Source organism: Dermacentor silvarum, chromosome 1 (assembly GCF_013339745.2).
Source record: "Dermacentor silvarum isolate Dsil-2018 chromosome 1, BIME_Dsil_1.4, whole genome shotgun sequence".
Taxonomy (NCBI): domain Eukaryota; kingdom Metazoa; phylum Arthropoda; class Arachnida; order Ixodida; family Ixodidae; genus Dermacentor; species Dermacentor silvarum.
The window spans coordinates 430,712,358-430,727,389 of record NC_051154.1 but is presented as its reverse complement, the minus strand read 5'-3'; the positions used below and the strand labels follow the sequence as shown (position 1 = coordinate 430,727,389).

Here is a 15,032-nt window from a genome sequence, read left to right as displayed (position 1 = left end):
ATGTGTAAAAGCGCGCTACGTTCCGACCGAGTTTCCGCTATTGCCAATTATTTCGGAGGCGATAGGACAAAAAGAAATAGCCTCCAAAAAGATAACCAAATAAACAGACACGACTACAACAGAACGGCTGCTGAATACCAATTGCACCTGCTGTTTGGCCACTGTTCAGTTTTTCATGCTGTCAGTTCATTTTCTGGCGCTGTAAATATGTCTGAAGACGTAAATCAACTAACCGAGCTTTTTACCCTAGCACCTTAACTTCCTCGCTGAAAACAGGCACTTCTGCTCCGGCACAAGTACACAGCAAAAGTCGTTGCGTTTTTAAGGAGGCTGATTTATTCCATACATGAACTTTCTTACACTTCAAATGTAACATCGTATTGTCGGCGAGCACAAATTAACGTGTTTTTTTTTTTGGCGCCTCTTTGTGTTAACTAAGCATGATGATAGCTGCGAAAGAAGACACGAAAACTGCCTGAAAACAATTTTAATAGCTATCGCTGTCAAAATCTGCTATGATATATTTCGGCGCGTACCAGGCTGTCACAATTAATATAAACGCAACTAATACATCTACGGCGTGTTCATCGCAGGTATTGTTTGACTTGCATGGCTGTCGTGTACAGTAAATGCTAAGCGTTAATTGTAGTAATGAGATAAACCAGCATCCTAAGGGTGCAATAATATTAATTGTGCAACGCCATCCGCAATCGATAATTCCGGGCAGGACCTCATGCAGTGACTAAAATCAATCAAGATGGACCTTAGCTTCGATGATATAACGAGAGCCAGCACAATAAGTGTGACGTGTGCAGAGTACAGAGCCGCGCGGGATAGGAATTGGTAACCCTGGTTCACAATGTCATTCATACGCAAGAAGACTTGTGAAGAAACAATTTCTGCCATTTGTAATCGCCACTGCGAGGTATGCAACAGCCTATAGTGAAAAACTATGAAGCAATTACTGCCCGAGAACAACATAGAAACGTGAGAGCGCGGGTAAGTGCGGAGTTCTTGTTCCGGTCTCGTTCTCGCATGTGACGTCGTAGACGACGTAGGTCCTCGTAGGGGCGCGCGAGCGCCCAACAGCAAGCACAAATAAAGTTTTCTCTAATCCAATCCAATCTCGCATGTGATGATCTCCCGTTTCAGGTGCGCCTTTGCTCCTTCTTGGTTATGCAACGGCGTATGCATTGGGGCGTTTCTGGAGCTCCAGAAAAAAAAAGGAAACGCATAAGGGCAGCGGTGGACATTAACGGGAAGGGCAGCTAGTAATAAAAAAAAAGTTGCTTCCTGCTCGCCTGCCCCAGCGCACACTATCGGAATTGAAAAAGACAAAGGAGCTCACACCGGCAGTGACGATTGCACTGGGCGCTGGTGTAGAAGTTGTTTCCGTTGCCCAGGCAGCCTCCGAAGATGAATGGCAGGCAGCGGTCCTGGATTTTGTCGTAGTAGAAGCGACGCAGGTACGCGTAACATGGTCCCGGGTCCTGGGGCTGCGAGCACACGTCTGACCCAGCAGTCCACGATGAAAGCGCACAGCAGAATAGACGCGCCATGCGAGCAGAAACATTAGGCGAACATCACAAGGTGGTGACGAAACACCTGCCTGAGTGCGAAGTCAAGTAGTTTATGCGCCTGACAACCAGCCTACTTCCGTAAGGGACTAACTACCCAGCTGTCGTGGTTAAGTATGTTTGTCATACTATGAGAGATCTGATCCCTTTAATGTGCACGCAAAAAAATGCACACTTAAACAATGTGCCTCCCTTGGTGTTCGGGTGCTGAAGCCTTTTATGCTTACGCTTTTTATGGGTGAACGTCGTCATGTAAGAATACAATCGAGGCTGGCAACAAGTTCGAAATTCTTTTTGAGGTGATTTCCAAATGGCTAATGGTACATATCGCAAGCAGTGAGACTGCTTTAGGGAGTCTCATGTATCATGTATCGCTGATATGTGCACTACGTTCAGACTGTGGCGCTGTTCGAACTTCGCGTACGTTTGGACAGAAAACAACATCAAAAAACCAAAAAACAAAGAACGTTATCAGCGCTAGATGAATCTTTAACCATGTCAAAAAGTATCCACGATACAGCACTTGTGAAAGCGTTTATTAAAAGAGACTCGAGCATTTGTATCAGTTTATGAGAGAACGAGATGATACACACAGCATTAAAGTAAGCCCGTTCCTCATTTCAGTTATGATCATTTACACTGAAAGGTGCGCTTAGCCAAGCACGGTAAAGTTTTATGCGTTACTTACAACAGCGGTAATGAAAGCTACACAAAGGAAAGTGTACCGCAAAGAATTGAGTCTTGCGTCGTCCGAAACGCTCTCGAACTTCTCTCCTGGTTCTTGAACCGAGTAATTAATAATTAGACTTTATTACCAGATAATTCGTCTTTACCTAAATAGTGCAATCACGGAAATACTGGCGGCTCCTATAGATGGCTGTAAGAATGTGAAGTTCGCACCGCCCGCGTAAATAGCAATACATGTACATTTTGTTGGACATCCCCGTATGAACTGCATTTTAGCGAAGGCTGAGTCATTCGTAATATTAGCATTACACTGTAATAGACCACTTTATCTTTCGATGACAGCTTATTACCTCCACATAATTCTAAAATTGCACACTAATTATTGACTACCTATTCAATTGTATCGGCTAATGAATATTTAGCATAATAGCATCGGGGCTGATATTGAATGTAGTTGCGGAATTAAGGCTGGTTTTGTTCTGTGTGTCTTGGTGTATCCTTCTGAGAATTTAACTAAACAAATAAACTACGAGACTGTTTGCTTTCCAGTAATGCAATAGTTGTAATGTAATGGCTTAGCTGAGGAGAACTCGTGTTTGCTCTTATATATGTGCTTACAGAAGAACTCCACAACGCGTTTATATCAGTTGCAATGTAGTGGATACCATGGGCGCTATAATTCAAAGCTATTTCAAATTGTTTTTATTCGCATCTCCTGACGTCAAATTTACGTAACCACCGACGCAAGCATCGGGTGGTGACCCGCAGCGTTGTCTCCCAATGAATCGCTCTCCTCTTTTATAGGAGGCCACCTTTGTTCGCTTTCAAAATCAATAACAATGTCTACTCGCAGCGGTTTTTCTTACTAATTGGCTGACAATAGGCGAGGAGCACGCTCTAGTGGAGAGAGTTTCGATGGGGCCGAGCCAGCACAGTGAAAATAGATAACCGCATGAAGAGGGTGGTGCCGGCTTCTCCGATTGGTCTGCTTCGCCTTACTTATAGCTGAAGCTTGCGGTGGCTGGTCGAAAATCAGGGCGGCGTGGAACGGAAGGATAAGAATGCCGCTAAAACGGATCCTCAGCAAGGAAGAGGTGGCAGAGCGATGATGTAGGCATGCCGAAAGGGCTCGATAACGTTTTACTGCCGCGCATAAAAAGATTTATCATGCGCAAATAAATACATGTTCACCGGCAGGTGCAAGTAGCGAGGGCCTTAGCGATCGGCGGGCAGCCACCTTGTATTCCTTTCGGAACGGAGCAGACTTTGGCTATTCAGAAAAATGTTCAGTTTTGTTCAGCATATTAATGCATTTTTTTTCGCGTATACGTCACTTTGACGTGGTGAGTTTTCGCGGTTTTGTGAGGTCGCGTGACAGACAGGCGAAGTGAACGTAGCCCAGAAAACATTGGACCAATAGCAGAGGGCTAATGATGAAAAGGCGTCCAATCAAGAATGATTATTTCTCTTGTGTGCGGTTTAATCATGCATAATCAGGGTGTACACTATATATCAAATTGGGAGCTATCGAGGTTTTCGTGACGTCGCGTGACAGACAGGCGAAGTTGGGAGTGGCACGAAAATGTTTTGACCAATCGTGGTGGGCTGATAGCAGAACTAGAATAGAAAAGTTTGGAATAGCTTTACGTTATAGCGCCCTATATTAGATCTGTGGTGCTATGCAGGATGCGCCGAGTTTCTCGTTCGCACGAGTTTTACCCGAGTTTGCTCGATGGCAGTCAGTGAACGGAGATAGCAAGGAAAGCGCAAGAACAACGGACCAAAGGAAATGTCGAGATAAAGCCGCGTATGACATGAGCGCTCCCTGCGCGGCGTTTCAAGCACAGAAGACTGCGCAACGAAACGCGCCAGCGCCGCGTATTGTTATCAACGTATTATCGCAATTTAGCAATAACGTGACTGTCCCGCTGTCTATCTGCACACTTGCCGTGAGCCGCTTTCCACGCCTTTCTCGGGCGCCTCCTCTTTCGGGCATTATCTTGCTATCCTCCGTCGAATGCGAACAGGGCACATGCAGTGAATTCTTGCACCTACACTTCCCTCAATCGAATACCTTAATCTACAACAGATATAATAACAAACATTTTATTTCTTAATGTATCGTTGCTTTTGTTTTGACTGCTATAAATTTCTGATGATAAACGGAGATCGTGCGAATTATCAGATTTTGCACTTTTTGGCCGTGAGTGGCGACAGTGAGGCGACAGCTTACAAGCGGATACATTGCAGAGGGTCGCACGCACGAGGGACTTCATACGGTGAGAAGTCGCCAGGGGCGCTGCAGTCCTAAGTTAGAATAGGACTGCAGCGCCCCTGCACATCCTAACCACTCAGCACATCCTAATGGAATGCGACCGGATCCGCCCAGCGAGAACCGTAGGTAACGTGCAACTCCCAGAAGCGCTTGGGTTTAAAGTGGAAGGAAACATAAACAGATCAGCCGTAGAGATGAGCAAGAGACGATTAGAGTACTGGTGGAAAAAAAGCAGGGAAAAGATGGATACGACCTGATCTCTTAAAATCATAGGCAGCGGTACAAGGTAAATTTTTGAAAAATAAAAATAATGAGAGGTATACAAAAATGCTAGATAAAGAACATGTATAGTATACCTGATTAAATGAAGCAGGCTAGGTGACTATTTGTCGCCGCCCCGTTTCAAAGGGGATGCCAATAAATCATCATCATCATCATCGAATGAGTCAGTCATGACAATGATCTGTCCATTCCCTGTCTATTAGCGGAATGGCAACGCATCGCCGCGGCATGGCTGTTCACCGCAGGCGCTTCACTGAGGCTATTAAGGCCGCCGCTTTACCAATGAAAAGCGAGACTCTGGCCATAGAGAGGGGAGCAACGGCTGTCGCTGCAAAATGGCTGTACGGTACCAGTGTATTTCTGTGCGCGAAGCCTCCGTGATGCATTGTGAAGAGCGTGCTGCCCAGCATCACAATTAATTGCTTTTCATCGCTTGCCCAGTGAAGGTGCCTCTGTGCGCATATACGCAGTATTTTGAGTGTGTTGTGCACTCCAAGGTGCTTGCCGATTGTTTCTGCTGGAACTAAAAGCGATCGGAGATGGATATCGTAACGACACCGCAATAACCGCATTTTGGCAGGTGAGGGCTCTAGTGTGCAGTTATGAAATGAGACTTCGAACGCAGGAAGGTGTTGCAACTGTTTAGTGTGCAGTGCTTGTGATTAAGAAATCTCATCGTAATGGGTCTAGAAAAGCGAGCGATGCCCGACGCTGGCCGTGTTAGCGACACTACTGCACCGATACATAGCCGATGACAGATCAATCATCTCAAATGACAGCTGCGATACGTTGTCGTTGGATACACTACGCACTCCTCAGCATCGTCGTCCACCACGGCGCATCGACACCTTGCAAGTAGCTACAGTGACGTACCGATAATTATTTGCTGTGTGCTACGTCGCCACAATGCAGGCAATGAAACCACATTTTGGAGCCATGACAGCCCGAGAAGACATACGCGTATGTATAAGCCAGCGATAGTCGGCGCTCAGTACATCGCCGATGACAGTGAGTTGTGCGTGTTTTATCTCGGTGGTCAAGATTGTTGATGCCTCTCTGCTCAGCACCACGTCGCTGTTGCCGAACAATAAGTTGGGCGTGCCTCAACTGTGGTGGGTGCGCGCACAAGAGTTACATGCCTCGCGTGGAGCGTGAGCTATGGTTTTCATTGACAGGCGAACTCGTGCCAAACTCGTAAATCGTGAAACCCCTCGAGTTTAACTCGGGAACATGGCGGCGGCAGCAGCAACCTGTGTCATCGCATCCAGCGACAGCAAGCGTCAATAGACCGTTTGGACCCGTTCACCTACATGACCGACGTAGAGTTTCAACGTCATTTTAGCCTCTCCAATACGCCAGTGCACTCGCTGTGTAGCAAGTTAGGCGAAGGCTCTCGTCTGCGGTGACAGCGTGGCGGGCAAATTATGCTTTCGGAGTACAGATTGGTGTGACTAGGCTGCGCAGGGAGAGTTCGTACGATCGCTTCGGCTCTCTCCGGCTTCAAGCGCCGTGTTCCCAGTCCCAGGCCAGGTCCCGCGGCGTCATCGGAGTACTGGGGCACCTGCAAGCACCTAGGTTTCCAACCGGACCAGCCAACCTGGGTTGGTTGGTCCCATTGTAGTGAACACATTGTACAGGAAGACTCGTAATGGACGCCAGGCTGCCTTCCGGTGCAACAGGTGCCGAATGCAGTTTTTTTGCAATTACACGGTGCCGCTGCACTGTGCGGACAGAGAGGCGAAGGAAGTTACTTCGCCAACACGGACCGCCTCGGCTGTCCGAACGTCCACCTCCTTAGGCGGCAAGTGATTTAGTTCACGTACTGCGTGAGCAATAGCGTAGACAAAAAAATCAAATTTTGGGGTTTTACGTGCCAAAACCAGTTCTCATTATGAGGCACGCCGTAGTGGGGTACTCCGGAAATTTAGACCACCTGGGGTTCTTTAACGTGCACCTAAATCTAAGTACAAGGGTGTTTTCGCATTTCGCCCCCATCGAAATGCGGCCGCCGTGGCCGGGATTCGATCCCGCGACCTCGTGCTCAGCAGCCCAACACCATAGCCACTGAGCAACCACGGCGGGTAATAGCGTAGACGAGTGGCTATTGAAGGAGATGACCAGCGACTTGTTTCCTTTATCGAAGCATGCCATCGCCGACTGGAAGAACTACGACCGTGAGGTCGTGATGCTGCTGGCGTGACCTCCCCTCGTGGGCCCCGGGAAGATAGTGCAAATTGACGAGTGCCTTCTTCGCGGCAAGCGAAAGTGCAATCGAGGGCGCCTGATGAAGGGCGACAACGTTCCACCGAGCCGCCAAAATTACGGCAACCGTGCAACATGGGTCTTCATCACGGTCGGCGCTACCACATGAGTGCTGCGACTTTTCAAGGTCGACCGACGAGACGAAGCCATTATTGCAGCCAATGTCCAACCGGGGGCTATTATTCGCAGTGACGCATGGGTCACATAGAACTGTATTCCAAATTTAGTGGATGCTAACGAGGCGATCCTCAATCTGCACTGCACTGGGAGACAGTCAACCACAGCGTGAAGTTTGTGGGCCCCATCACGGGCGTTCAAACGAAAAAAAAATAGAAATTTATTGCCAAAAAGTGAATCGCCACTTCGTCAGTGGTGGTGACAGAACTGCACCGCTGCTGGAGTCATTGCTGGCATAGATGTGCTGGTAATCAATTAACCGCCACGTACGCTGCAAAGACCATTTCTTGCGTTTGTTAGAAGCCACGGATTGCTCGGGCTACCCACTACAAAGACTCTTTCCTGCGGTTGCTAGAAGCCACCGCTCTGCGCCAGCCAGTATGAAGGTGCATCACAATGTAAAAGAAAATAAAGCGTAGTTTGCTGACCCTTGTATGAGTGCTTTCCGGCATTCGTGAGTGCTTATACGGTAAGCGCGTGGCAAACCACTTCTGCGCTAGCCGACGCTCATTCGTCTCGCAGCCTTACTTTAGCGCAAGCAACGAAAAATCTGTTGAAAGCCCAATCTGAAAACCAGGCGCACAGCAATCTGTGCTCGGAAATGGGAGCGCAGGCAGGTTGCGAGCAGCACTAATTCAATCAAGAGGAAAGAGAAGGAGCAACGAGCGATCTGTTGAAAGCCAAGTGCGAGAACCAGCTCACACCGATCTGAGCTCAGAAATGCTAGCGCAAGCACGGAGCGATCGAGCCGCGCCAATCCAATCCAGAGGAAGAAAGAGGAGGGCGAGCGTCCCCTCGTGGTGTAACGCAAAACGTATTAAACGGCAAATTAGTCTAATACACATTCAATGCACATCTTGTAAACATTAAAATGCTTATAACTCACATTAATGTGACTAATCTTATCGTACTAAATACGTTTATTTTATAACTTGCTTGTCCCTGTAATGCACTCGGTGGAGCGACTAACAAGTGACAGAAGGTACGACCGTGCACCGACCGTATGATCACGTGAGCCCCAGTTTGTCGACCGCCCATATGGCAACGTGCAAGAGATGATAGCCACCCAGAATGAATCTAGATAAACGAATGAAACTGGAGGCGTACCGACGGACAAACTTTGTCTTGTTAACATTAGTTCTTTCATCTTGGGGTGTCGCCAGAGCTCGTGAAGATCCCGAGTTTCGCCAAACTCGGCACATCCTGCATAGCACCCCTGTATAGGTTGTTCATTCACTGATATAAAAATATAAAAGTCATGGTAGTTTCATTTCAAATACACGCATATTCCCCATACGTAGCCATTATATCTGCATTGACTAACTACAGCCACAGAATAATTGTTGATGTTGTGTTCAACTTTCTACTACGCCTATTCTATGGGAATTTAACATTGAAATGTAGTCTAGCACGTAAAAAAACTGCATGACATGTATATTGGCTCCACTGTTATGGGCGATACTGTGATCTGTTTCATTTTATTAATTCAGGACTGGGGTAATTTGGAGATCACGAGATAATGGTCTTGTCTGCTATCCAGTATGGCTGCTGCAAGTAGCTGATCAACAAGCAAACAGACTTCTTAATGTTTTCCGGTGCAGAGAACACATCATGAAGAAAACGGGCTATCAGCACATGTACACGAAACAATTTTACACCGTTATTTTCACATTGAATGCTTTTTTCATGAAGAACAGTGACGATGAGGGACCTCCGTGCATAACACCTGCTGCCGAGGATACTTGGCTAAGCTATGCCGCGTCGTTCATCCCAGCATGAGCCTGTAGAATATCTTGCGAAATACACCTAGAATCCACTGTACTTGCAGGCATGGGAGCGGACAAGCGTGGGGGCTTGGAAGAATTTCTGGCCGGGACCAACACATTTTCCACATTAGAGCAGCTTTGAAGCAGGAATTCTCTGCTTTGGAACAGAAAATATGCGTTTTCAAGCAGCTTGGTAAAGCTCCATATGAGTGAAGTAAAGGAGGATTAAGGTGGACTCTTTATGTAACTTTCCAGAACAGTACTAAGTTACACACCGGTTGTTTCAACTAAATGGGACCAATAAAGGACAAATGATGGCTTTAGGCGAAAGGCACAGAAATAAAGAAAGAAAAAAAAAAGAAGTCAGAACAACTTCTCAGCGGAAGCGATATCACTGGTCGCGTAAATAAACCTCGTCATCTAGTACATTGTGTATCTGATGGAGATGTGAACAAGGGGCACGGTCTTGTAATGGTTCGGAAAGCGAATTGTTCACTTGTCCTAGAGTGATTGGTCAAAATCGCGTGTTCATCAGCAAAAGCGCTATGTTGAGCAATCACCCGAGGTAAAACGAACGGTTCGCTTTTCGAACCATTACAAGATCGCACTACAGGCCAGGCTTCGAAATTGATAACGACCGAACATGCGGGCAGAAAGCTGCTGACGCATCTAGAAAAGATCGCGCCGCTTATTCCCAGAGCGATAAGTTAAGCCGCGTTGTCAGACCGTATTTTATTTATTTTTGTTTTTATTACACGGGCTTTCCTTTTGTAAAAAAAAAAGCACCGCACAATACCCAGCTCGCTTTAAATGCGGTTACTGGTGATTTCTCAAAGTCCTCCACAACTTTTGGAATAACACCCGTTAGCAATTAGGTATGGTCTTGAAAGTTAGCCAGACAAACTTACAGTATGCGTGCACAATTAACAAAAAAATACTCATGACTAGCATAAATAACACCTATTAACATACAGTGAATGCCGTTCGCATAGTGCCCTGCTATTTTTTTTTATTCTTGGCGATATGCAGTTCGAAAATCCGGTATTAAGCCACCGTGAAACAAATGTGAAGTTACTTCCCAAATAATTACATGTTTGCCAGTGCTACACACCGCTTAGAAGAAAAAGAAACTTTCGTATTTTTAAAGAACAGAGAAAAAAATTGTTCACTCGTTTTTCGGCTCGGCGCCCACGCCTAGTAATGTAGAACTATACATACAGTCACCGCCAAATTTTTTGCACAAGCTTGCTTATTGGGATTTAATCGCGGCTAGGGTTCCATACAGCCGATGTATAACGGCGACTGATATTTTGGACGTCGAACTATGGTTAATTGAATTTTACGGACACGATCTGCGCAAGTCGGGTCGCGAACATCGTTGTCACGAACGCAGTTTCTGTCGTTTAATTGCCTTTTCGCCGACTTTTTACATCCGCCATTCGACTGCAAAATTTGACTGAAACCGAAACTTTCCTTGCCTTGCGCTCTGCGGCGGGAAAAAGATTAATTTCATGTGGCGTTGCCGTGCAGAAAGTGGAGTAGTCGAAATCCAAATTTGATTGACAAATATAGTTGACAATGGAGATTCGTGGTAAAGAACCTTCACGAAAGCAAGCAGATCCTTTGCCTCCGTGCCGCAGTGTCATCCCCGCGACCGGGCGTCGTGCACGTACGAAATAGATCTGGATTGTTACACACGCGCGTTGTTTGCCGTTAATCAGCGCAGATTTGCCGATAGAGCACAAAAGCTGGCGCTAGAACGAATCAGCATAACTGATGATTTACACGCTGAACAGACCGTATGATGTATTCATTCAGCTGACAGCACGGTTTCCTTCCCGACTGCCCCAAATGCCAGTTCAAATCGTCTATAGGTGATCTGTGCGGTACACAAACGCACAAAACGATTTTCGTTTTCCTGCGGCCAAGCTACATGCGCCAACATACATATATGTATGTTGGCGCATGTAGCTTAGTCGTATACGACAAGGACCCCTATATGCCGAAACTATAACGGATTTCCTACGCTTGCATTTCATGGCTAAACGATAGCCAGTGCGTATGGCTGTGTGTTGCCACAGAGGCGCATATCCCGCTAAACATTAGCGACTTTGTTCGAAATTGGTGTTTTGGCGCAGTTTGGCGCAGCTCGAAGGTTTGGCACAAAATGGCGCAATTGGCGCTAGCACTTGCAGCCCCGTAGTTTATCTGCTATTCTTAAAATCGGGCATCGCACTTCACAAGGGGAGGAAATAAGAGAAAGGCAGAAGGCAGGGAGGTTAACCAGGATAACGTCCGGTTGGCTACCCTACACCGGGGGAATGGGAAGAGGGAACACAAAGATGACAGGGAGAGAGAGGAGGGAAGGAAAGAAGAGAAATGAGCGGTTAGTTCGCTGACGCGTGTGTTAGTGCACTAATAGTCACAGACGTTGACACAAGCCCGTCGTCCTCAAGAAGCACAAAAGTGCCTTCACCGCTTTATGGGCCGACGAGCGATGGGGGCGGTGTTCCAGCAACACCTGCACGGAAAGCGTCCGATTGTCCAGTTTTTTTAGCGCGTTAGCGAGTTCTTGTCTCTCTTGGGCATATCGTGGACAGTGGCACAGCAGGTGGTCAATAGTTTCGTCGGTGCCGCAGACCTCGCATGCTGCACTGTCGGTCACTCCAATTAATGTAGAGTATGCCTTTGTGAAGGCAACTCCTAACCAAATGCGACATAGAAGCGAAGCTTCACGTCGAGGAAGTCCGAATGGAGGTCGGAGTTGCAGTGACGGGTTTAATTGATGCAGTCGTGTTAATCGTAAGTTTGGCGAGTTCCACTCGGCCAGTGAGAGACTGCGTGCCAGGTGTCGAAGCTGCCTTGCAGCGTCTGTCCTCGAAAGTGGAATTGGAACGCGGAGCTCTTCTTGGTGTGATGTGCGAGCAGCGTTGTCTGCGGAGTCATTGCCACTGATTCCACAATGACCAGGTACCCATTGAAATACAACCTCGTGGCCTTTTTGTTGGACGTGATGGTGAAGTTTCACTGTTTCGTATGTCAACTGTTCATGACAGCCGCGTCGGAGAACTGACTGCACGCACTGTAATGCCGGTTTTGAGTCTGAAAACACAGCCCATTTTGTAGGTCTTTCAGAGTCAATGAATTCTAGTGCACGACGCAGAGCCGTTAGTTCTGCTGCCGTTGAGGTCGTGACATGCGATGTCTTGAACCGCAGTGTTATTCCTCGCGTTGGTATAACCACCGCACCACCAGAACTGGACGACGTAGTCGATCCATCGGTATAGATGTGCACGTGGTTGCTGTACTTTTCATGCAAGAGGAGTAAGCTCAGTTGTTTTAGAGCAGGGGCCGGTACATCTGATTTCTTCTGTAGTCCTGGAATCGTTATATGTACTTGTGGACGGCTCAAACACCACGGAGGAAGCACTGGCTTGGCCGCAGGTGCGTACCCTGAAGTAAACGATGCACGATGTGCACTGACAGTAGCGCTAAATGTCGAGCAGGTCCTTTCAGCAGTGAGGCTCGCCAGGTGGTGGGAAGGGGTCCTAGCATAGTGTCTGAGATGCGTACGCATTGTCTCAACGGCAATGTGCGTCGTGATTGGGTAATCCTGGGCAATGGCAATGGTTTCAGCCGTTGACGCACTGCGTGGTAGGCCAAGACATATCTTAAGGGCTTGGGCTTGAATGCTTTGAATCATGCGGAGGTTAGTCTTGCAGGTGTTGGATATTGCAGGCAGGCTGTACCGAAGGAATCCAACGAACAGCACCATGTACAGCTGTAACATACCGTGTATGGATACTCCCCAACTTTTTCCTGCAAGGAACCTGAACAGGTGACAGATAGCAGACAGCCGCTTTTTCACGTAATTCACGTGCGGAGTCCAAGACAGGTCTCTGTCAATTACGACTCCCAGGAACCTGTGACTTCTGCTGTATGGTATAAGTTGTCTGTTAATTGATATTCCGTAAGCAGACATTGGCTTCCTGGTGAATGCCACCATTGCGCACTTTCCACATGAAATTTCAAGTCCTTGTTGACGAAGGAAGCAAGATGTCATTGTGGCTGCCTTCTGAAGCCGAGCGCGAAGCTGAAGTCGTGTTACACCTGATGCCCAAATGCAGATGTCGTCCGCATAGATGGAAAGTTGTACGGTGCTTGGCAGGTTGTCAACTAATCCAAGAAGGGTTAGATTGAAAAGCGTCGGGCTAAGCACTCCGCCTTGAGGCACTCCTCGGCTACCGTAATGCTCGGATGTCGGGCCATTTTCAGTGTGCACGTAGAATGATCTTCTCTGTAAGTAGCTGCGCACCCACATATATATCTTACCACCAAGTCCTACTGCTTCTAACGCGCTGAGGATGGCTTCATGGGTGACATTATCGTAAGCCCCTTTAACGTCTAGAAACAGAGCAGCAGATAGTCGTTTACAGGCCTTCTGGTGTTGCGCAAATGTTACCAAGTCAACAACGTTGTCTGTAGACGAACGGCCACGCCTGAATCCGGTCATAGCGTCTGGGTAGATTTCATAGTACTCTAAGTACCATTCCAGACGTGTTAAAATCATTCTTTCCATTGTTTTTCCAACGCAACTTGCAAGTGCGATAGGACGGTATGAGGAAATGTCCAAAGGCGACTTGCTAGCTTTAAGAAGTGGAATGAGGCGACTTGACTTCCATTCCTGCGGAACCGTACCCGTCTGCCAGGAGTCGTTGTATAGGAGCAAGAGTGCTTTCCGAGCTTGGTCTCCTAGGTTACACAGGGCACGGTACGTAATGCCGTCAGGTCCTGGCGCTGAAGAACGCTTGCACAAAGCCAGCGCAGCTTCTAGTTCTTCCATAGAAAACGGGCACTCCATGCGGGGATCGCGTGAGAACAGTGGGTGGTCGAGCGTCCCCGTTCCCGTTCCATCGGAATTTGCCTCGCCAGCAATCTTTCTGCAGAAAGATTCAGCGACATCAATCTCCCTACATTGTAGATGTAGTGCCAGAGATTTAAACGGGTGGCGCTGACCAAAGGTTGTGCGAAGGCCACGAACAGTCCTCCATATAAGCGATAAAGGTTTTCGCGGATCCAGGGACTCGCAAAAGGATACCCATTGTCGGGAAGCCAGCTTGTTCATGTGACGCTGTATTTTCTTTTGTGTTCGTCTAGCCAATCTCAAGTCATGAATGGACTTCGTGCGTCTATATCTTCGTTCCGCACGACGGCGAATTGCTCGAAGTTTCTCTAGTTCGATGTCGAAATTGGTGCGGGCAGAACTCTTCAAAGGCGAATGCGTGGTTGTTTCTATGGCATCCTTTATCGCGCCCTCTAGGTTGCAGGAGGTACCGTCACGACAGCAGTCTTCCATGATTATTTTGTATTTAGGCCAATCGGTGCACTGAATGGCTCTGGGGGACCTGGAGCTAGTCAGACCTTCAATCTTCAAATAAGTTGGGATGTGGTCGCTACCTCGCGTTTCTAAATCCGAAAACCAGTGCACTCTTCTCGAAAACGAACGTGAAACGAAGGTAAGGTCCAAGCAGCTACTATACACTGATCCACGCAGATAAGTGGGGCTTCCATCATTTGACAGGCAAAGTTCGCGTTCAGAGGCAAAGGACACCAATGTTCTGCCTCTAGAGTTCACTTTGGAGCTTCCCCATAGGTAATGGTGGGCATTAAAGTCGCCAATGATCACCCACGGCTGTGGAGTCGATGTCAAAATTCCCTGTAAGCGCTCACAATCCAGGCGACTTGTTGGAGATAAGTACTTCACAATACTTCCCAAGAAGTACTGCGGGTAGAGCCACATCGTTGAGAGAACCTATAGGACTGCCAATCGCACCGTACTATAGAAAACACTCTCCTCCATTTTATCAAGTCCCGAGTCCCGACTTGACGCTATCGAGACAACCATTGGACCCATATTAAGGCCTAGGTAAACTCGGAAGCGGGTGCTCCCTGACAGCCCAGGCGTGTTACACGCATATTGAACGACATTTGACTTGAAACTGTGCA

The 15,032-nt window shown here is 47.6% G+C and overlaps 1 protein-coding gene across 4 annotated transcripts in view; it reads right to left on the bottom strand.

Annotated features, from left to right (window-relative positions):
* The window catches only part of LOC119437682 (papilin-like), a 464,139-nt gene that overhangs the window by 44,235 nt on the left and 404,872 nt on the right, over positions 1-15,032 (bottom strand). For 3 of the 4 annotated variants that reach the window (XM_037704670.2, XM_037704673.2, XM_049660770.1), the window contains one exon: positions 1,349-1,510. The exons of the other annotated variant lie outside the window; for it this stretch is intronic. In XM_037704670.2, coding sequence (XP_037560598.1) covers positions 1,349-1,510 — 162 coding nt within the window. The remainder of the gene's footprint in view (positions 1-1,348; positions 1,511-15,032) is intronic. 4 annotated transcript variants of the gene reach the window in all.